This window comes from Triturus cristatus, chromosome 8 (assembly GCF_964204655.1).
Source record: "Triturus cristatus chromosome 8, aTriCri1.1, whole genome shotgun sequence".
Taxonomy (NCBI): domain Eukaryota; kingdom Metazoa; phylum Chordata; class Amphibia; order Caudata; family Salamandridae; genus Triturus; species Triturus cristatus.
The window spans coordinates 1,323,000,499-1,323,024,761 of NC_140591.1; the positions used below are offsets into that span (position 1 = coordinate 1,323,000,499).

The following is a 24,263-nucleotide window of genomic DNA, read 5'->3' on the forward strand; positions in this document are numbered from 1 at the left end:
GGTAATTAATTTTTCTGATTTTGGGTCTTACCCATTGTGAATACGTCCCTGTTTTTGGTTTCGCCCGCGTTACGCGGGCATGTTGAATAAATGGTGATGCAGGTGCGCTTGGCGTCAGAGCCGGCACATGCTAGCACAAATTAATTACCATTTTATTTTTCATCTCTGGGGATTTTTAAGTGGGGCGACCCTCCTTAGCTCAAACGGAGGAGCCGCCCCTGGCCTTTCTACTGGCCATCCACAGACTGAAGAGTGATCCCTATGGGGGTGGTATTCCTCAACGCCATCTACAGAAAACCTGTGATCCCTACAGAGGCATTCCTTAAAGCATACTGGTTACAAATATCAAACTGCACAATTACAGAAGTGGATCCTTCAAAAGTGGCTTTCTTTTGTGTAACATGAACATAACAGATGGCCTGTCGACAAGTTGACTTATTTTCAAAGAGTAGGACATGTGTTATTATTCCATATGTACTGTTTGAAAAGAAGGTGACAGCATTATATAAAATATGGTGAAGCTGGAGCACCGACTGTTGTCTCCCTGAAGTGTGCAAACAATTGTCATTAATTAATCAGTGGAGCATCTTTGGAAACAACACAAAACATTGTACACAAATACAAATATTCAGTAATGCAGTCTGACAGTCTCCAGCATTATTACTTCAGCCCTCTGATGACAATTCAGTGAGGACTGCCTCTGGGCAGAAACAATGTGTTTCTGTGGTGGTGTCACTGTTTGCAGGCAATGTCAGAAACAGACTCCATCAAAATTGCCATAGATAAAATTATATACACTGATCATAGCTAAAATGCTTCTATGCTTAAACTAACCCTATGAGAATTACACAATATGCTGGTCATGGCCATTAAAGAGTTTTGCATTGTGAATTGTCACTAGTTGTGCAAGTGATGGGATATAGGGATTCCATGCTGAGTAAAAACCCTCTATATGAGCTGCAGCCCTATTACAGGGCATTTTCCCAAATGGGCTTGGTTTAGTCACAGTTTTCCTGCAGCTGGAGATTTTTACTTGCCAAACGACCTTCATTTACATGTCATTCATTGTGAATATGTGATCTTAAAAATCGAGAGTTACATTTTGATACTGAATGTATACCATTTTATGGGACACGTGTTTAGCTCATTGACCTTGTTGGGATCTGTGACCTAAATCCTGATTCCTCCAATTGAGACATGGTCTAAATTAGGTGACCTTGTTTTCTGACTATCATATATGACAACTGTCCATTTTCTGCAGCGAAATATCCCTCCTTACAGTTAGAAAATTTTAAAAATGAATAATATTTTTTTCTATCCTGAAATTCCTCTCACTTCATTGCAAGGGAATTTGTAAACTAACGCATTTTTCTTTCTTCTATAAAATCTTTTTACGGGGTATTTCTAAATATTTGCTTGTTGCGATTGTGGCAGACTTTCAGATTAAGAATGGCACATTCATTGGTATTTCTACCACCTAGGAAAAGTATGGTCTGTTTTACTTCATTATCAAGGTGCCCTTCTCCTATTGGCTAAGGCAACAGATTGCAAATCAATGCTATTTTTCAACGACTTAGCCATCTCAAAATTATATTCACATACCATGTTTTTGCCAAGTACTGGCTTTCGCATACTATTGATATTTTGAGGCTGGAGGTCAAATTTAAAGATTAATTCCCAGCTCAGAAACACGTCATATGGCGATACCCTTAGTAAAACTGTATCTTATGCTACTGCGATTCATAGACACCAAAGTGAGCCCTTTACACTGGAAATCCAAGATTCAGTAAGGAACAAACTCTGAAGCTGTCTCTCTCTGGAAGCCCCCTCCCATTGTAAACTCACTGCTATCTGATGCAAGATAACCACCACATATTACATAATTCACGCAAGAGATGGAAGCATTCCTCTTTGGTCAGTATATAACCAATGAGGCTTGACAATTGGAATGACAGTCAAACAACTATAAACATTTTTGATGCCAGTTCTAAATATGTATTTAATCATTGGCTCCTCAGTGTGCAGAAATATATGTGCAATTTTACATTTTCATATATTACCCAAATCCATATGCTCCTGTCACTCTATACAGTTATCCTTATAAGACCTTCACATCAGCTACAAAAGGTGAAACAGATGTCATAACATATATGCTTAGCTACTGAAGGCATGGCTAGTTATGCACCCATCATGGTGTTTGCCTTGGGGAAACACTTATGATTACTGTTAAGTGTATGTTTTGCCAACGTATTGAGACCAAGTTAAAGGATGGCATTGCATTTAGATGGCTAAATCAGAATATCTTCAGTTTTAAAGGAAATGTTCCAATATGTATACTGCGGTATGGATAATATCACCAGGTGAAATATTCACCAATACCCTCAATGCTGCCATTGTTTCCACAAATAAATATTCAAAGTTGTAAATCGGAAATTATCATAAAATGTTCAAAACTTGCTGAGTGGCTTTGGATTGCAACCACATGTACTGGGATGTGTGACTATGAAAACACTGACACAACTACACACGTTATGTGCTCAGGATTTGCTTTAATGTAAATAGAAATGCAAATCACTCAGCTGGAGGTCTTTCTTTACTAAGGATGAAGACTAGTGTAGTACCTTCAGTATGGCCCGGCCCACATAAAACTCAGTTTTTGATGGGTTAGTAGCTGCTGGTAGGTAGTGTGCTATGCCTAACTAATGGAACAGTGCACTGTTACCTGGCCTTGTCTGCACTCAGACAAGCTATTAGGAGATAAATGAGCATGGGCTTAATGCAAACTGATGCAAGAAATAATGAAATATAGAATGCCTCCTTATCAAATTAAAGTAACAAGGTGAACCTTTCTCACAGTCATTATCTGCAAGCCATATTACAGATTTCAATTAAGCATAACTGTCTGAGATCTGATCCTCAATGTCATTCTGTCATCCTGGATTTATAGATACTGGCTTCGGCTTGACAATATCAGTAATGAAGTTCAGCATCATCAGCTTAAAGATTGCGATGATTTTTCCCTATCCTTTTGCGTTAAGAGAGGGGTCCATATTTCAAGTATTAATGTATAGATATTGGCAGCAGATTAGGACTGCAGTGCCTCTATACTCAGATTAACATTTGGGTGCCTGATGAAGCTCACAGGCTCCACACAGACTCCAGATCTGTGCCTTAAAGAGGTGAGTTTGTTCCCTTCAGAAAAAACACTCTGATGACCAATCTATGCAATACTTAACAATGTTGTTTGGGGCACATGTGACAAACCTCAATAGACCAGTGATTTCACAAAGTGCCCTTGCTACTATCCAGGGTCCATTAGTTTTGGGATCCTCTGTTGATACCAGCTGCAGTTTGTAAGGCAGAAGTACTGAGTGTGTTGGTAGTGTTTAGCCTAACATCACTCCCTGCCATATCCTTCAACATCACAGCAGAAGATTTAAGGTCTAAATGTAATTCCTATGCAAGCCTTTTTATTTACACATTTTACATGTTAATGAGTTCTAAAGCTTAACTTGGCAAGTTTCAGACATGACATGAGTCAAACTCTTACCGTTTACCATCACATGCTGATCCCAGTACTTCTATATTGATATATATGCAATGTGGCAGGATGATACATCCATTGCTTTTGTATTCGCACCTCCAAGTACATTAATCAGTACACAAAGCCTTAGAGGCTGGGTAAATTCAGTCATGCAACAAACAGACTAGCCTATTCAAACCTCAAACTTTGATTCTTAGTTTTAGTTCTGATACCTATAAAAACTGCTTTTCATTGTACTTTACCATCTGTGAAACTCAAAAATATTATGCTGTACCTAGTGTTCTGTATAATGAAGGTCCTAAGAATGGTGTCTGTAGAAAGTTGTAGACATCTCTACTGAAATACCCAAGTACCATTGTTTCTGAACCAACTCTACAGGGCAATGTTTAGGCAAACTTTAGATGTCCAGTACTGTTTCACAAGGGTGTAGCAGGAATGCATAGTTTAATGATGAATGTCAAAGTTTGAATATTCAACTGTTCCACAATCTTGTAAATATAGCATTGGACCTGACATCCTTGACGTGGTTTCCCCCCCAACTATTTGCCTCCTAACCATCGATTCACGCTCTTATGCTGACCTGTTTTTTGGTGGTGTTAGAACTCTGTGCACGTTACGTCTGCTAATCAGCACTAAGGTGCTTGTGTTGTATACTGGCTTTCAACCAATTGGCATATTTCATTTACTTGTAAGTCCTTAGTAAAGTGGTACTACATGTGCCCAGGGCCTGTAAATTAAATGTTACTAGTGTGACTGCATTACTAATTGTGCCACCCACTTAAGTAGCCTTTAAAACATGCCTCAGGCTTGACAGTGCAGCCTATGTGTGCAGCTTTAAACAACTAATTCGACCTGGCAAAATAAACCTTTTGCCAGGCCTAAATCTTCCTTTCTAATCCATATATGTCACCCCTAGGGTAGGCCTAACAGCCTATAGAGCAGTGTGCAGTGTATTTAAAAAGGTGGGCATTTACTTTTAAGTTTTACTTGTCCTGGTAGTGAAAAACATTTTCATTTGTCTTTCACTACTGCAAGGACTACCTCTCTCATGGGATAACATAAGGTTACCTATTTACATTTAATAAGAGCTAACCTTCAATTGGAAACAAGTAGGAAAGTCAAGTTTGGTGTCTAAGGAATTGTAATTTAAAAACCTATTTAATGGTGAGGTCGGATTTTAAGTCACAATTCTGAAAATGCCACTTTTAGAGAGTTGACATTATCTTGTTCTAACCATTTCATGCCTGCAGCCTGTATCCTGGTTCACGTAAGTAGGTGTAGCTGACAGCTGGTCTTTGTGTTTTGCTGCTATACAGCGGGACGAAGGGGAAATAGTTGTTGGCAGGATGGGCCATCTCTGACTTAATAGAGGGGAGGAGCTGTCACCTACCACACTTGCACATCACAAAGCCTCTGTCTGTCAAGGGTTTGACATTAGTCTTTTGTGTCCCCAGACAAGCTGGGGTCAGGGCAGGGAGGAAGGAAATTCCAAGCAATTCTTGGGTGGAAACCTCCTGAACCTTCACCTACTTCAAAGTGGCCACCAGGTATAAATAATGGACCCTCAGACCCAACTCTGCAGTAAACCTCTGGGCCTATGGAAGACTCAAAAGGACCGCTGTGCTGCTCTGCACAAAGGACTGCTACTATGGCACCCTACTGCCTGAGGGAGAGGACTGGACCTGCATCTTCAACCCAGGACCACCAGACTGACTCCAAGGGCTAGTTGGCTGGCCTCCTGATCAGAACCTCAGGGACAAAAAAGGCTCCAACCACCTTGAACCGAGCACCTGGACTCTGTATGCTGTGAGTCCTACTCCCCAAGTGGTGACACCCCAGTCCTGTAGCCTTGGATGTGGGCCTGAAGGTGCTTTGCCAGCCCATCTGTTGTCATGTGGGCAGAACCAACACAGCACAACTCATCTCTACGCAGCTCTGCAATGGAACTGCTGCAGTGCAACGCATCACAGCCTGCAGTCTCCTCAGAACCACCACTGTGTGACATTTCCTCAATGCAAGCCTTTGCATCGCAAGGCTCTTGTCAACTGCACCCTCGACAACGAAGCAGGGCTTTGCATCACAGCCCTACAGCTTCCTCTGAACCACTGGTGTGCCACGCATCTTCGACGCAGGACTTCACATTGTAAGCCCCTCATCGATGACATCCTCGATGACAACACAGGACTCTGCATCACAGCCGGCAGCTTCCTCTGAACCGCCTCTGCGCAACAATTCCTCGACGCAGGATCAGACAATGCTCCGCAACCAGGAATTAAGGTACTTTCTTCAGTGGGCCTAACTTGGTCCCTGTTTTCGGCCTGCGCTCCATAGCAGTCAGCCTGAACTAGTGACTTTGGGCCTGATTGCGATTTTGCCAGACTTTTTACTCCGTCACAACGGTGACAGATTTCCCATCCGCCGAAATATAAATCCCATAGGATATAATTGGATTTATATTTCGGCAGACAAGATATCTGTTACCATTGTGATGGATTAACCCGTCCTCTGAGAACTAAATCAGGCCCTTTGTTCTGGTCCAGCGCGACCAGATAATCACAGTTTGTGCTTCTAGGGAAAATATTCATTTAAAACTTTGAAATTGCATTTCTCCAGTTCTACTGATGGGATGTTTGTCACTTTGGTCTCAAATAATGTATTACATTTTACTCTATTTCTCTAAATTGGTGAGTGATTTTTCTTGTATTGTGTTTTTACTTTATTACTGTTTGAAGTGCTACATAAATACTTTACACATTACTTATAAGTTAAGCCTGACTATTTTGTACCAAGCTAACAGAGGGTTAAGCGCAGGTTAATTTAGAATTTTGTTTTTGTTTCACCCTGACAGAAATTGTGGTTGCTGCTTGAGTAGGGTTTCACCCCCCTCAACCAGTAACCCAATATCCTACACAGTCACTGTGTTCTTGTGTTCTCTGTTTAACTCCCTTGCACATACGAAAAAAGCCTAAAAATTAGGTTACTGAAAATATTAAGCACATTAGTGTTGTGATTTTATTTTGATTTTACTTTATTTTTGTATATCGCTCTAATACCCTGAGGCGTCTTGGTGCTGTTTCTATTATTGGGATAATACAGGTTGCTAAAAGATGTAGGTACTAGTTGTTAAAGAGAAAGGTTTTTAAGATTTTCTAAAGGACCGTAGATTGGGACTGTCTTTTAGTGGTAAGAGGAGCGAGTTCCACAGCTTAGCTGTTCTTACAATGCAGCTACTCCCGATGCAGTAAGCTTTTTAGTTCTGGAGGACATCACAACTTAGCAGCTTCTGACCATAAATTTCTTGAAGGAGTATACCAAGTGAAGCGATCTCTCAAATTGTCTTGGCCAGCATTATATAGCGGCTTATAGACTATACATAATGATTTAAATGTGATTATTTCATCAATTGAAAGCCATGTAGTTTGTCTAAGCCCTGGGAAACAGATTGATACTAGGGTATGGCCACGAGTAGTCATGCAGATGCATTTTGTAGCATCTTTAGTTTCAGCAAAACGTTTTATGGGATGTTTAGAAATAATGCATTTCCATGATCCAGTCTGGATAGAGCTAGAACAGTCTTGACTGTCCTCCGAGGTCAGATAGATTGAAGAAACAGGTCTTCTTAATCATCTTTAGGATGAAAAAGACTGTTGAAACTAGAGCATTGGTCTGATCTTTGAAGGTCAGTCTATCATCAAATATAATCCCTGATTCCTCACCTTTCCCACGGGCAATAGCAAGGATCCCATGTCCATGGGCCACCAACTGGATGACCAGAAAGAAGTGTCATTACCTAGTAGCAGCACCCCAGTTTTCCCAGAGTTAAGTTTTAGACAATTAGTCTTCATCTAGTCATTAATATGGGCAGACAATTATCTGGGTATCATCAGAATAGGAAACGACTGAAAAGCCAAAAGATCTAATAAACCTTGCCAATGGGGTGACATATAGATTGAAAAGAGTTAGGCTCAACAAGGAGCCCTGTGGTACCCCCACATGGCAGCCTGAACCGGTTTGAGGTGTATTCTCCCATCACCACATGTTGTTCCCTATCTGAGAGGAAAGCTTTTAAGTACTTTGAGAGCAGCGCCTTTTATTCAAAGCACAAAGAGCCGGTCAATTAGAACATTACGATTGACCATGTCGAAAGCCACTGAGAGATCCAATAGGATCAAGGCGGCCTCCCCACCTTCGTCCAGTATAAATCCCAAATCTTCTTATGCAGCAATCAGGGCAGTCTCTGTACTATGTGCATCTCTAAAGCCAAATTGGGTTGGATCCTGGAGTTTATTGGCATTCATGAAGGACATGAGTTCTATGTTTTGCGCCTTTTCTAAGACTTTGGATGGAAAGGACAGTCAGGAGATGAGCCTATAAATACTGGGCTCCAATGGGTCCAAGTTAGGACTTTTTATTAAAGGGAGAATAGACGCCATCTTCCATTCAACCAGAAAGTATCCTGTTTTAATGATCTCGTTGAATATATTACTCAGTTGGACACTCATATTTTCAGGCACAAGGTGGATAATCCTAGGAGGACAAGGGTCTAAGGGCGAGCCGGATTTAGTTGTCTTCACTAGTTTTAAAACCTGCTCCCTATCCAAAGGGTCCTGCTAGATTTGTCAGGTTTTACGAGATGTGTGCATGTACAGCAGTTAAAATTGTTCACAGACCTCATTCTCTGACTAAGGAACTTGTTATGAACAATGTAAAGTCTGAATAGATACTTAAGCATGCTGTTGTCTTCATCGAGTTCTGATTGTAAAGGAACAGAAAGGGATTCTAGAAGTCCCAGAATCTGAATGTTGTTGATGTGTAGTAGTAGTATTAATAACTTTATTCAGTTACATAATGTAACCATAAAAGTGCACATAAAATTACGTAAAACAGGTTTAGCATAAAAACATAATAAAATTAGAGCTCTTTAAAAATTATTGTACATCACGTGGCAGCAGTCAGAGACACTGAACTTAGCCTAGTAGGAACAACAAAGAGTTACACTAATGGAATTAAATAATATTGAACAATTGAAGTTGAGTGCAATTTAGAAAGCTTCCATGAGAATTTAAAGTTGAAGTTGAACATTCTTAGGAACTAATGGTTGATGTGTGCAAAACATGGAGGCTTCCATCAGGGTTACAGGATTCTCAAGTGTGGCTCCTGAAATGTAATGGCCATTGACTAAAGTATCATGTGTTATCTCATCATATAAACAATTCATTAAAACATTTTTTTTTTTAAAAACCTTCTCCTTTAGAATCAGCTGTATGAAGTAAAAGAATCACCCTGTGGAAGTACAAATAATATGGGGGCAAATACTGAGGGATACATTACATCGCCAATATGTATCCTGCCAGCTATAAGGGTGGGCAGTATGTTTGAGGCTTTTAGTGCTTCGCGACCATGCCCAATTTAAGAATCTCAAGACCGCAAAGACTATTGGTTTGTGTCTCTCTCTCGTTACTCATGATAAGCAGTGCCTTTAAACAGTGGCCTACGCCTAATTTCTGACTGATTGGAATAATCCACTTAAGGTGTGGTAGAGTATATTTTGGACTTAAAAATATGGAGGAGTCACAGTCTCCCTAGCCGCTGAGCTGAAGGGTCACACACCTTTCACATTTTCACTCTTCATCCATTTGACAGCCAGCGAGTTTAGGGGAAGCAAACCAATCCTGAAGTGAAAATAGAGTGTTTTGTCTCTATGAGGATTGATCCTGTCCATATATATTTCAAATTGGGGTAGACACTTAAGTGTTCGAAATTTGTTAATCATATCCTCTGGGCGAGAATCACGCCAGACTTCTGCAAGCCTGTGGTCCTAATAAAGAGGCTTGATCTTTGTGCCGTAAAATAACCAAGGTCTGACGGTGCCAAAGACCATACTCCCTGCAGCCTACATACTGTGGTGAAAACTTTACAGATAGCCCATCTTTTGAAGATAAACAAGCACATATACATGGGCTAGTACCTGGTGCACACAGTCTTCTACGTTACTATGTAGAATGTTTGCCCTGCTGCGAACTTTTTCTGCAGAACCAAAAAACTTGTGTTGAACATACTGGACACAAGTCGTCAACTGTCATCTGTACACAGACTTACTCTTTAGTACAAAGATTTATAATGTGTTCAATACTTCTATACACCTATGGTGCATTAGAAGCACATGCGTTTTTTAAACACTTACACCCATTAGCTGGACACAGGCTGTACAAAATTTGGTAGAAAAGTAAAATGGTAGTTACCTGTGACTCTGTAAACTATAAAATGTACTAGCACACTCATTGGATGATGTCAGCAGTGATGTCATTTGAGATGTTCATCTGTGATGTCATCAATGATATCATAGAACATGTCATGAGTGATGTAATATGTGAGGTCACAAACAGTGCATGGTGGGGAGCAAGTCATAGCTCTGCTAACTATAACTGGTGAATTTCTGTGTGAATTATTTTAATTTGCCCATAGCTTTTATTCCCATGAACAGCTATGCACTAATTTTGGGAATTGCTTGGTATAGTCATCTAAATTCTGGTATGGCAATAAAATCTCCATTTTAGCTCCCGTTGGAAATTTTGATCATACCTACCGCCAAAAACAATTTGCAGATTTTCACCAAACTTGGCATGTAGATAGAAATGGTCTCACAAAATGTGCTTTGATTCATTTGGTGTGAATGTTTTCATTAGTTTTTGAGATATAAGCATTCGTTTAAAAAATGCTGCTCGAGCTTTAAAAGGTTAACACTTTTGTTGATCTGTGCTGTTTAAAATTGCGATTTAGAAAATTGTGTACTGTGTCAATCATATTTAAATTTGTTTTCAAATCTGATTGGCGAATGAAGAGAATTGTTTGGGCCATCTTAAAATGTGTGATTTCGTTTTAAATAAAATATACAATTTGGGGGGAAAGTGCACATTTTCGGTCAGTGCAAAATAATTCTATTGCACGGGAGGAACCATGAGAGGTGGAAAATGCCGATAAAAAAATCAACTCAAGTTTGTTTTTTTAAACTTTATTTAACATTTTTATCACATTACAGCCATTACACAGCACAGCATAGATAATGAAAGATGTAAAAAAAAAACACCAAGAGAGGAGGGACAAAGCACAACACAGGCAGATAATAGAGTACCGCATGAGGGCTACACTCCTTACAAGTTCTGCAGAGGACAACATCTCAACCAGCACCATGGATGCCCTTAGTCCTAGCAACATGCGATTGTTTGTGTAAAACCAAAGTCCGGCAACATGTGGGCAGCACACCTGACCATCGTACCCCTGGAGGGTAGCGCTGACCAACCTCTTGTTGTGTAGTTGTACCTAAAGCGACCAGTAGAGAGGGGAAGGAGCCCCCAACAAGGGACAAGCCTGCCCTGGGGGGGACAGACCCCAAACCCCTGCCGTATGGAGCAATGCGTGTATCGACAAAATCCCTAAAGCATGCAAGTCTCCCCGTTATTCCCCAGTGGCCAGCTCCAAGGGGGAGGGGTTCGGCCCCCCCACGGTGTGCATTAGGAGGTAGTTCTGGAGGGGACTCCAAATATCCTTCGGCCTGGAGGTCAGCGGGAGGGTCTCAGCATATGTGGCCAGCTGTCCCTGGCAATAGGTCAGGTCATCAATCCAATCTTTGTATTTGGGAGCCCTCCCCCTACCCCACCTACAAGCCGCCCTGCGCCTGGCCAAGAACAAGACCGTGCCAATGAATTTACGATGCGAGGGAATTGTGCAGTATAACCTAATAGCGCCAGTATGGAGTCTCTCTCCACCGATAAATTTACCATCCTCCCAGGAGCCTGGAAGACCTTCACCCAAAAATCCTGTATTCTCGGGCATTCCCACGCCAAGTGTAAAAAACCTGCTCCCGGACAGTGACATCTCTCGCACCTATCATTATCCGTCAGCGCAAATCTAAACTTTTTAACAGGCGTGTAATAGAGGCGCTGCAAGAACTTGAAATGTATGACACGCAATCTGCCACTAGCAGAGACCCGTGAGGTTTGAAGGCAGCAATATTCCCATTGCTCATCAGTCACTTCTCTACCCAGCTCAGCACTCCATTGAGTCCGGGCTGTGCAGTGGGGCCCCGAATACTGCGTGCGTATGCTATGGTAAAGTCGGGACACTAGATGTCTGCCATCAGCAGACCCCAGGATCTGGTGCAACGGCGCAAAGATCGTAGGCTCTTGTGGAAACTCTGGAAGGACAGCACGAATTCCCTGGCGTAACCGGATATATAGGAATGTATCAAGAGGCGAGGGAGAGGTCTACCCGAATATTTGAGCGAGCGAGCACAAGCGACCATCGCAAAACAGATCGCCCCATGTGGCAATCTGTGCCCGTGCACACAGTTGATGAAAGACCCGTTCCTGCAACAACAGCATACAGGGATGATAGAAGAGCGGGAGCTTCGGGGAGTACAGGAGTGGGGAGCCACAGAGCCCAACTATACTATGCCACGCATCCACTGTGCATGTAACAGTGGTGGGAGGGGTGTCCCGAGTACGCCTTGGGGCCTGTATCATTCCGTCCAATGGGACAGGGTCTGCCAACCAGTGCTCCACATCCACCTGCGGCATGTACGGAGGGGGGCGAATCCAGTAGTAGGCGTAATGGGCTTGCGCACTAAGGTAATACATTTCAAAGTCTGAAAGATCGAATCCTCCCCGGGCATAGGGCTGCGTGAGTATGGACCATTTGAGCCGTGGTTGTTTTCCACCCCAAAGCAGCCTAATGAGTTCTGACCAGAGAGTCTTAAAAAAATATCGCCCAGGGTGGTAAGGTATATTCAAAAATAGATACAGAAATTGTGGGAGCACCACCATCTTTATTAAGGACGCACGCCCGGCAAACGTCAGAGGCAGAGAGATCCATCGGGTGACAGCGCCAGAGAGACGTTGTATAGCGGTGCCATAATTAAGCCGAATCACTGCCTCCCGATCCCTGGAGAGCTGTATCCCGAGGTATCGGAGATCAGTGTCACACCAATCAAGTGGGTAATCTAAATCAAATTTGGTGACTGCTGCCGTCAACGGGAAGACCTGCGACTTCCCCCAATTAATATGCACCCCGGATAATCTACCAAATATTATGAATTCGCAGAGCAGTGGATTGATATTCTGTTGAGGGTCCCTCACATACAATGTAATGTCATCTGCGTATAGAGATAGTTGTATTTGGCGCTGGAAGCACCGGAACGCTTTATCGCTATGGTGCTGCCTCAACCTGGAGGCCAATGGCTCTATTGCTATGGCAAAAAGCAAGGGGGAAAGCGGGCACCCCTGACGAGTACCACGAGTTATGGGGAAGGCCTCCGAAAGATGCCCATTAATTAACGCTTTCGCTGTGGGTTTATGATATAGCAGCCGAATCCAAGATATAAAGAGGGGAGGGAAACCCATCCGACCCAGTATCCCGAACAGGTAATCCCATTCCACTGAATCAAATGCTTTTGTAGCATCCAGGAACACCGCAGCCAATGGTAACTCCGGAGCAACATTTTGCAGCAAGGGGAAGAAGGTGCGGAGATTATGAGAGGTGCCGCGCCCTGGCACAAACCCCGACAGATCCGGGAGGATAAGTTTGTCTAGCAGCAACAATACTCTGTTGGCAATGACCTTTGCCAATATTTTCGTGTCGCAGTTGATGAGGGACAACGGCCTGTACGAGTCGCAGGAATCACTGGGTTTGCCCGGCTTCAGGAGCGATGTAATAAGCGCTTCCCGCATCGACCGGGGAAGCTCCCCAACCGCTAGAGATTCTTCACAGACTTCTTTGAGGACCGGAGCCATTATTTCAATGTAGGTTTTATAAAATTCAATGGGGATGCCGTCTAATCCTGGCGCTTTGCCCAATTGCATTTTCATGATTGCCTCTCGTATTTCGTCTAATTCAAACGGCAAACAAAGAAACCCACGATGCGTATCAGATAGCCAGCCCAAGGCCACATCTACCAGGAAATCCTCAAGGTCCAGTGTGCCACTTCGCTGTGTGGTATAAAGACTTGTGTAATGTAATGTGTGGTGAATGTATCTAGAATGTCTGCAGTGTCCCTGTGCTGCCTTGCATCTGGGCCCAGAATTTCCAAGATATAGTTAGAGAAGCGGGGTTGCCTGATCATCTCAGCTAGAGCACGCCCCGGACTCTCGCCCTCGCCATACCTGCGAGCCTCCCAGTAGTGCCCCCGGAACTTTGACTCCCGCAATGCGGTTTCCTCATACTCCGACAGTAGTGCCAGGAAATCTGCTTGCACCTGTCCCGTTTCCCCCATCTCCATCTGGTGCTCCATTGCCTTAAGATTTTTCTCCAGGGACTTTAACGACTCTTGTATATCCCGGAGCACTCCGAAGCTTTTTGAAATACAAAACCCCCCTATCGTAACCATAAAGGCTTCCCAGATCATCTCCACACTATCCACGATCCCCTGTTTCTCTGAAAAAAGTCCTGTATCTCTTCCCCCAACTCATGATGAAAAACTGTGTCAAGCAGCGCTGTGGGTTGCAATCGCCAACTGGGCCTTGGTTTGTCAAATCCAGGTGGAAGGAGTGTCAGCGTCACTGGACAGTGATCCGAAAGCGTTCTGGCAGGATGTGTCACTGCGCGTAGAGTCGGCCCTAACCCCCTTGTAATGAGGAAATAATCTATTCTAGCCCAGGTGGCCGCATATGTCGTAAAATGTGTTCACTCTTTGGCCCGGGGATGAAAGTGGCGCCAGGCGTCTAACAGTCTCCCCTCCGCAAGGATATCTTGTAGTACCTCCTGGGTACGATTATAGTGGTGGGAAGCAGGGTTTGACCTGTCCAGTGCAGGGTTGAGTACAGCGTTGAAGTCTCCGCCCCATATGATATGAGTCGACCCAATATCCACTATCTTGCCCCAAAGTGTGGTGAAAAAGTCAGGCGTGTCCGTGTTAGGGCCATAGCAGCAGGCAAGAGTAACAGAGTCTGAGCCCAGCCGGCCCCATGCAATGACGTAGCGCCCCTGTGGGTCTGTTACGGACCCTACCAATGCAAAGGGCGTCTGCTTCTTTATTAAAATTGCCGTGCCACGGGCATAGGAGGAGTATGAGGAGAAAAGCCTATAGTCTGCCCACTTAGCCGCAAACGTATTGGAGAGTGCAGGGTTAACATATGTCTCCTGCAGCATAGCTATACTAATCTGGTGGCGGTCCAAGTAGGCCAATACCTAACGTTTCTTTCTAGGATCCCCTAGACCTCGGACATTCCAGGACATAATTCTGAGTTGAGATGTATTTGTTCTAGCGCTCATGTCCCCTATGTGTGGTGGACCAATGAAGTGTTAGTGCACCCTGCGGAGCAATGGAGCAGCACAGTGAAAGAGTCCTCTCTTGAAGTGCGGTCAGTGTCGTTCCCATGCATATAATGTCAAGTATGGTTCTGTCATCCAAAGTGCGCTGCTGTGCCGTGTGTTCCCTAACATGCAAAAAACCCTACAAAATCTCTCCCCTCCAACTGAAGCAACCCCAACTTGCCAGAATTGCATTTCCCTCCCCCCCTCCCCACCCCCGAACAACAAAACCGTAAATGCATCCCTTAGCATGCGAAATGAAACAAAGGGGGATTGCCCACTGGGGGGAAACCCTAGGTGGCGATCCGGGAACACCCCGCCCCCAGAGTCCATGGGTGATGGAGAGAGTGAACCCTGACAGGGGCCGGGGGTGCCCGGCGCAACCGTGAACACCAAGCCCACAGGACTCACTGGTGCAACACAAAATACAGTACCAGAGAACCCATATCTCGTCTCTGCAAAGAACACAAGTGTCCGTCCACCCTTATCCTTCACAGCTCCTCAGTGCCCCGCGATTGGAGCATAGCCAGGGCATGTGTTCATCAGTCTGGTGAGGCCGGACGCTGCGAAGTGGACGGCGAGCCAGAGACGCCGCCAGTGCGCTTAAGATGCTTTAGAAATTCTTCCGCCTGCTGTGGGTTAGTAAAAAAACGTTGCTTGCCCTGGAGGCGTGTCGGGTAGAGTAAGGTGTAGTCTATTTGAGCCTGTCGCAATTTAGGTTTTAGTTTTTACAGCAGTAAATTTGCGCCTGTCCTCTTGAACTGTGGCCGTGAAGTCTGGGTAGATAGAAAAATTCACTCCCTCATAATTGAGTTGTTGTTTGCTTCTCGCTACTCGGAGCGCCGCGTTGCGGTCTCTGTAGTTAGGAAGCCTAGCTATTATGGGTCGAGGCGTGCTCCCTGGAGGTGGACGAGGCCCCAAGGAACGGTGTGCACACTCTACAATGAATTGAGGGGAGAAGGATTCCGCTCCGAAGGCTGATATTAATAACTTCTCTACATACTCCTCCATTTTACCGGTGTTGGTGGTCTCCGGTATGCCAAGAACGCGAATATTGTTGCGCCTACTCCTGGCTTCCAAATCCTCGTTCTTGGCCGATATAATTTTCAATAGTTTATCCATCTGTGCTACCTGCGTGGTGACCTGCGTGGAGGTATCCTCAGCGTCCGAGATACGGTGCTCCGCCTCTCTGAGGCGGTCTTCATGATTGTCCAGTTTATGCACAATGGCATCCATACGCGTGGCCATGCCATCCATTTTGTTGTCCATATTTGCAAAGCCCTATCGGACCTCCTGGAGGATATATGTCAGCTCCCCTGACCAATCAGTGGGGCCATCATGAAGGGCCTGATCTCCGGAAGCAGCGCGCTCATCTTGTGGGGCACGATTAAGCTTTTCTGCCTCGAACGTGAGGCGAGGCTGCCTGGTGTCCGGCTTTCCCATCTCGAGCACAGGTGAGAGAGCTGTGCAGGCCGCCTCAAACTCAGACCACAAGGAAGCAGAGATGATGGGAGCGCCCGCCCACCTCTCCGCAACCGGCACCGAGGGACCACAACCGGCACTCCAAAGGGTCCACACTCCAACACACCCCCACCGGAGGCAACCAGTAAAGCAATCCACAGTCACCCTCCCAGCAAGGGAGGTCAGGGGATGATGTCTAGAATACGAAAGGTGAGCGCTATATCCACAATTTCCAATTAAAGCAGTGGCGGCAGGTATGGCTGATCAGTGAGGCAGTTAGTGCAGAGTCTAGCATGGAGTTCACCGTGAGCCAACGAAGTCTAATAGCACACTTGTAGGCACCCTGGAGGTTCGCCAGGCCATTAAATAAATGGGGGCATAGGGGAGGCCCAATCCAAAAATTGTTCTCTCTTTTTTTTTTGTTGTTTTTTTTTTTGTTATTGTTCCTTTATCTGAAGTTTGATGACCACCCCCAGCCTTTTTTAGTGTCCAGGGTGGGGGGGTGGGGGGCACTGCCGCCGCAACCGCCACACCGGTTAATGGGCCATGCTTAGGTAAGAATAAGCACGCAGGAATAAAACAATGACGAGCGTCTCCTACCACTTAAGATGGTCTTCTCGGCGTTAGGCAGTCTCGGCAGGAGCTCCAGCCCCCCTCCGGGAGCACACACACAGCAGATTCGCACCTCCCCGGGCCCGTAGCTACGCGTCTTTCCACCCAGCCGGGAGGCCCAGACACCATGCGTGCAGCCGCGGCCTCGCGTGAGGCCGCCTGCCGTGACTCCAGCCTCCGTCAGGCAGCAGGGATCAGCGGCGCTGAACAGCCAGTCTTCCCTCGGCTGTAAGCGATCTCTAGCCGGCCTAGACTTGGACCGGCAGCACCTCCAGCGATGGTCCCACAGCACCAGCAGATACAGCAGGCTCAGATGCCTGTGGGAAGGATAATTGTCGGATTCAGGCGCCGGGCGGCAGGAGCCTCACGTTAGTGTGGCCATCTTGCGCGGCGCCACCTAGCGCCCCCAAAAAGAAAATCACAATTCTATAGTCACCATTTTATGCCTGTGTAAAAAGGCAATATTTTGTGTAGATAAATGTGATGATACACAAAAAAAGGTCAATAAAAATGTTTCAAAAAATTAACATAAAATATAACATGGACCCATTTGCACAGATCTAAAGAACGTGCACATTGGGGGTAGGCTGCCTGCAGAGGGCTGGTCTAAGCTCTGCACACAACCCCTATAGTGCCTGACATTGTGCTGTGGGGTTGTGTCGCCCAGGGCGGGATGAGCGCAGGACCTACTCTACAAAAAACAGCTTCTGTGCTCAGCTGATGGGTGCCCACCATGCATACAACACAAATTGGCAATGGAAAAAAACTAACTACTTATGATGGGGTGGGATTGTTCCCTGTATGGTGAATGCATGTGTTTCCCCATCCCGAATGGGCGACTGTAGGGGAAACTAATATTCTGACTTATGTATAGGCCCTTGGATCACTCTGGTCAATCAGGCGTGTAGAGGCCTAGGCCTATACCTGGTAATGAGATGTCAAGAACCTGTTCTGTGACCTGAAGGTGTGCGTCAAGTATGCCCTCATTGTGGGCATTGGAAAACAGTACAGGTTCTGTGTGCATCACTTAATCCTACCGTTTTATTTGAATCTATAGCCTTATCAGACTTATCTCTCTGTGTTAAGAAGAGGTGAGCCTGCAGTTAGGTGTAATTAGCTGTTACATGAAGCCCAGAACCTTGTGCCACCGTCTCTTGTTCCTGTTGAGTGTATGCTGTGCAGTTAGAGCTTAGTACTTGTATGATAATTGGACTCTTTGTGTTGTATGAGACTGAGTCCTGGGGCAAATGGGGTCCATTATGGATGCCCCATTCTTTAGCATGGCTCAAGATAGAGGATGACAATAGTTTCCTCCAGACATGAGAAATGTATTGTCTGCATTCCAGAAGCTGGAGGGCGGAGGCCCATGCACGAAATTGAGGGAGGATGGAGACTTGGCTACCTTTATAAATTTAAAGAGGACCTTGCTAGCATAGAACTTATGATTAGTTCTTCCTAAGCACTGAGAATTGGTGGATTGTAAACCTTAGGGGTAGAAGTGGGCCAAGAAAAAGGGGGGCCCAAAACAGTGATTACTCATAGGAAAGTTTAGGAAGTGATACAGAACAAATGGCTGAACTGAATTTCCCAAATTTGGCCGAAAGTTAGAACTTTACTCAGAAAGCGTGCGTTTCATTATTTGGTGTAAATCCATTCACCATTTTTAATAAATGCATGTTTACATAGGTGCTTGGGGTGATCATGAAGATGTTAAAAAGTTAGGTAGAACTGGACTGGTGATGTTCAAATATTCTGCGATTGGCCAATTTGAAGTGGGCTGGTCAGCCTAATTGGCTGGTCACAGCCTGAACAATACATTGTGGGAGTCACTACAGAACTCAGGGACATGGCCCCTGCATCCTGAGAATGATTTAAAAAAAGGTACAGGGTCATGTTGATGATGGCTTGAATGCTTGGCTGCAATATGGTCAGCATGTTGTGGCAGCCGTTACAAGACTCTGGCACATGGCCCCAGTTGAAATGCATGTAATGAAACCCTGCTTAAAAGGGTGACAAAAAGGGGCACATTTAAAGGGTGATAACTAATTTAAGTCACAATATAAATCATTTGTTGCTGGTACCATACTAATTTTAGAAATTGTGGTGTGTTCTAAGGTGATTGTAGCCAGTGAAAAATTCTGATCCTCTGCTGGGATTTGATAATCCCTGTTTGAGGGAAAACTGGTACGTTCATGATTTACTAGATGTTATAGAAGTTGCTCCAGAAGCTAAAATGGTGCTCCAGAAGCTAAAATAAAAACTCATTTTCTAAAAGTTCACACTGTTTCCCTCAGCCAAGTGAGAATAAAGCCTGATATTCTGAGTCAAATATGTACCTCCAAGACCAGCAGCAGTCTGTCAGTTAACTCCCTAGTAAGCGGTTTCCAATAGTGTTGTAATAAACAACTATAGTGCTAACATTCTGTATTTATAATACACGTGTGGAACACCTAAAGCAATCTTGATGGGATCAAAGTAGTAAAACTTAAAGTATTTCCTATAGAAATGAACAAAATGAGGGGTTATTTTGTCATAAAAATTATAGTTAGTGCCTCAGAACAGTGATTATTAATCTGTGGTCTGAGGACCCCGTTGGACCACAAAGCACACTCAGAGGGTCTGTGACTGCTCATAAACTTAAGTGATGTTAACAGAATATGAAAGTGTATATAAATAAAGAAGTAAAATTGAAAACTTTAAACTGTTCTGTAAATTTGATGCTATTTGACATTGAAGGCTCAAAATTAAGTTAGTATCTTCAGACTTATAGGATGAAGAAGTGTAGTGTATCAAGCAAAATATAGTTTGGACGATAAGTATGGCCTCAACTGAATCTAGAAAAGCTCCAACCTTCCTATTAAAATGTAACTTTTTAATATTTATTTTTAAATTAAATAAAATATTTAATCATTTGTGCATTTGTTTGATGAACGCTTGTTTCCGTTTTGTTTTGTATTGTTTTCCAGTTCCAATGACTGAAAATGCTTCGGCCAGGGCCCACGGCTTCCAGTAATGACTCAATGGGGTTTCCTGGTTTACACAAATAATTCTGTGGCCATGCCAGTGATTATTTAGTGGGATTCCACAGTAGACAAAAGGTTAAGAACCCCCGCCCTAGAAGTAAAAAATGGTGTCACATCTTCTATGAGTTATCAAATATTTTCCTCATCCATTTCAGTACAACAGTCAGACATACAGACTGAAAGACTTTCAACACCAGCAGTAGTTAACTCTTTAATGATCAACTGATATATATATATATATATATATATATATATATATATATATATATATATATTTGTCTGCCTGAAATAAACTCCATTAAAATAACGCAACTGGCGCGGCGTGTAGCCACACACACACACCCATATACACATACATGCAAATAGATAGTTCCTGAGTTTATGTGAACAGCTGTTTCTGTTTATGGTATCCATCTACAACACACTCTTTTGGATGCAGTATTTTCATTCCTGTCCCCTCTTACTCCCCGACTCACGCTACCCCATGTTTTTGAGGCACAAACCTCCAGTGAGGCTGGTGAACAGGAGTTCCTGCTGTTCACCCGCTTTCCTGCTTGCACCCAAACCTGCTGTATTTCACCGAGGGTGTAATTGGGGAGCTGGGGGTATTTATGATGGGGAGGAGCAGAGGGACTACTTTATTTTTTGTAAGTGAATGATATGTTTTAAAAGGCTACATTTGGGACAAATATTGTTGCATTTTCCAGGGCAAAAACTCGATTGAGCATTCGAGACTTTATTGAGAAATATTGTTTTATGATCTAGTATGAATTCAGTAATCTTTTCAGTCATAACTGCCATTGTTCTAGCTACTCAAATACTTTTTCTACACCTTTCCACTTGTTAATCGTATTTATTTCATAATTTTAATCATGTTGTACCAGGGAGCTCTATGCTCATTTACTTGAATGATATATACAGGGTTTAACCAGATTTTGTTTTTTCTAAATTCACACAGTTTGAACCTGAAGATTGCAGAAGGCTCATTAATTGCTGTTGTGGGGCAAGTTGGATCGGGAAAATCGTCTCTGTTGTCAGCAATTCTTGGCGAAATGGAGAAGCTGGAGGGGACTGTACAAAGAAGGGTAATGCTCATTCTGTTTTTATTTACACTGGTACATAATAGAGTCCCACATCCTGCCATAAATACAGACTATTTCTCAAACTAGAATTGGTGCTTTCATCTTCTGGTACTTTGCAAATTAGGTGCCTTATGAAACAGCTGTGCATTTTCATAGTAATTATTTGTTGACAGCTAATTATATTTCAGCCAATTACACTTAAGTGGGTAAAATTATTAATCTAATTTTATTAGATTGCTAATGACTTTTCGAGTTGTGCCTTAAAACATCAAGGTCAAGCAACGAGACATTTTGATGTGAATGAGGCTCGTTGACATTTAACTTTTTGCTCTTTAAAACTATGTAAATGTGAAGGAAGTAGTAGCATTCAGTCCATAGTCTGAAAACATTCTACTGGATAAAATGGGTAAGTCTTTTTTCCTCTTCAATCGATCAATGATTTTGAGAGCAATTGCTTTCAGATTTACATTTGGAATCAAACGTAGTAGTACAGACAGTACTCCAAGTCGTGAAAGATGGAGACATTTTAAGGCTACCATGGAAAGACAGGAAATTACCCCTGGAAAGCGGCTGATGGTTAGTCGAATCCAGATGTTATTAAAAGAGGTATTTTTTAATTTGCAGTTTTATATAGCACAATCTTGACCCAAAGGTATAGGAGCGTTTTACATGAGCACCAGTTACATTACACAAGGTCACAGTAATTTCTTTTTTCGGCTCCGGGAGATTAATTGATTTGCTCAAAATCACAACCAACTCCGAGACTCTAATCTGATTGCCCAGTTCCAAAGTCAGCAGCTCTGCTGGCCCTAACACTACATACTCTTCCCTAATATTGTTGAGTTGATATCAAAATTAAGGAGATTGTTGCAGAAGCATCCAGTCTTTGTGCTATACAAGTACATTCATTTAGGAAAATATATGATATTACTCATCAGGGAAGCAGAAATTGTAAGGGTTTAAATACCAGCATTACAAATGTAAATTTTATTTCTGGAACAGCAGATTTGATCAGTAATTTGTAAATGTAGAGTAGACTTGAATGTGAAGTAATTGAGACCCTTCTACCATCCTTCTAAGCAAGATAATGTGAGGTGAGACAGATATATAATGGATGTGTATGTTAATTAAGGTAATCTACCAATTTGGACCAACGGACTAACTCTACTGGATTAAAAGAACAGAAACCCTTGCCCACTGTTGTGGCAGGTTTCATCATTTAGTTTTTGCTTCTCGCCCCATACCTGGGTGATGTGTGAGGGACCTCCATCTGTTTGGGTGTTCTTAGCATAATCTTATTGTGAAAGCTCCATGCACGAGGTACTTGTGGCTGTTGTCCTGTGGTTTTGGTTGGACCTATGAGATGAAAAGTGCATTGAGGTAGAATCATACCCTATTTATTGGTGACTCCCTTTGGCAAAGTTAGAAGTAAAGGGCCGTTTATGGCCCTTAATGTTTACCTCTTCTCCCTTAACTGCCCGTCCATAGTTCTATAGTACTGCATCGCTACTCCCTGTCATGTAAACTCTCATCAACTACTTTCTTTGGATGTGTGCAGGAAGGCTGCTATGTTATAAAAGGTGATAGTCCACAGAAATATATTACTTCTGGGTGCTCCAGGGAACGTCACTCTCTTTGAAACTTAATATATGTCCGTGAAAAGAGTATGGTAGAACAGACCACAGTTTATCAGTTTTCATTTTCACCTCTGTTTTGATTGTGCAAATGTCACACACAAGTGTTTGTGTCTTGAGGCCAGCACCAGGCTTTGTGCAGGCTTTATTCATATCCAAATATTTTAACCCTTAAGTCAGGGAGAACACTACGAGCCTAGTAGTGAACAGTGAGAGTTTTGACCACTGGTCTATTACTTAGTTGCAAACCGGCATGTCCAGTACCACATTTAGACCTCTGGCTGAAGTGGACAGGGGGTGGCAGTATTAGTGCAGAACTGCTTCATGTGTACTCATTTTATCATCATTGCTAAGCGGTTGCTTTCTTACCTTACTGCAAATTAAGTAATGCCTGCTAGCATGGCCCGGATGTCTCTGCTACCTACGTCATGTAAGAGGAAGATCATTCCTGTGCTTCTTCTTAAAGCTCATATTTGGCCAGGTGGAATGTGGTGTGTGGGAAGATGTAGGTCATGCATCTTCCGACGTTTGCACTAGACCGCATCCTTGCCCAATGCCACGTTGAATGCATTTTCTCAAAATGGTCTTTACTTTCCAATTGTGTTTTTTAAATGTGAATTTTTGTGTTTGTTCAGCAATGCTCTTCTTCACTCTGTTTTATTTTTACTGCTTTCAGCTCTACCGAGGGTGTGTTGCGTTTGTTTAATAATGGACGAAAATATAAGCATATGATACCAGTCAGGCATAATATCATAATTGTCTCGGTGTGTCCTCAGGCCATCTTTCAAAAAACAATTGCAAATAGCATGTACTGGTAATTCTGTTTGTAAAGTGGATGCTGCACTAGCCTGCATTTTTTGAAGTATTTATTAGAAAAGAAAAGAGACCCACTAGATGTTGCCACAGAGATGCCAAAATCTGAGTTGATGCCTTAGGATGTATTTGTTTAGGCCTGTAGTTTGAAAATCTATTGTTGTTCTTTTTGAAAAAAGGTCTTCTCTGCTGTTGCTGATGGTGCATTTTATCAATCAGGATCCATTTTATGTCATTCTCCAAGTGATTTAATGAAAAGTAGTGTTTTGCCATTTTTGTGGTGCTATGTTTGCATCAAATGTTGCTGCAGTGTTCTGCTAGCCAGGGGTTCATTGTTCTATTAGTCATTACAATGTGTTTCAGACTGCACAGGCAGTTAATCAGGTAGATGGCATGCACGCTGTAGCAGTTTTTTATATGACTATTGTTCTCAATATTGACTCAACATCTTGATACTGTTTCTCAAGGGATTCTCAGCGGTGTAGAGTGTGTGTTTCAGATCAGTGTACACACAGATTTGCTAGGCTTGGAAGAGAGGAACATTCAGGGACAACAATCAACCCAATGGTGCATTTGCCCCCCCCCCACAAAACTAGGTATCAACATTTATAATATATTGATTTCACTCAGCTGTCTCCCCATTGATGGCAGAACTATATGTGTTTTTGATCAAACGTAATTACTCCTACATTACTGGCCCAAAACATCCGAGATTTCAGGTGGATCTTCTAACTAGGTTGCTCACTTTTCCATAAGACCTATATATACAATAAAATATGTACTTTGATGT

General features: G+C 43.3%; 1 protein-coding gene across 3 annotated transcripts in view; it reads left to right on the top strand.

Moving 5' to 3' along the window:
* Positions 1-24,263, top strand: part of LOC146805741 (ATP-binding cassette sub-family C member 2-like) — a 417,933-nt gene that overhangs the window by 278,887 nt on the left and 114,783 nt on the right. For all 3 annotated transcript variants that reach the window (XM_085623042.1, XM_085623044.1, XM_085623043.1), the window contains one exon: positions 20,903-21,029. In XM_085623042.1, the coding sequence (XP_085479168.1) occupies positions 20,903-21,029 (127 nt within the window). The remainder of the gene's footprint in view (positions 1-20,902; positions 21,030-24,263) is intronic.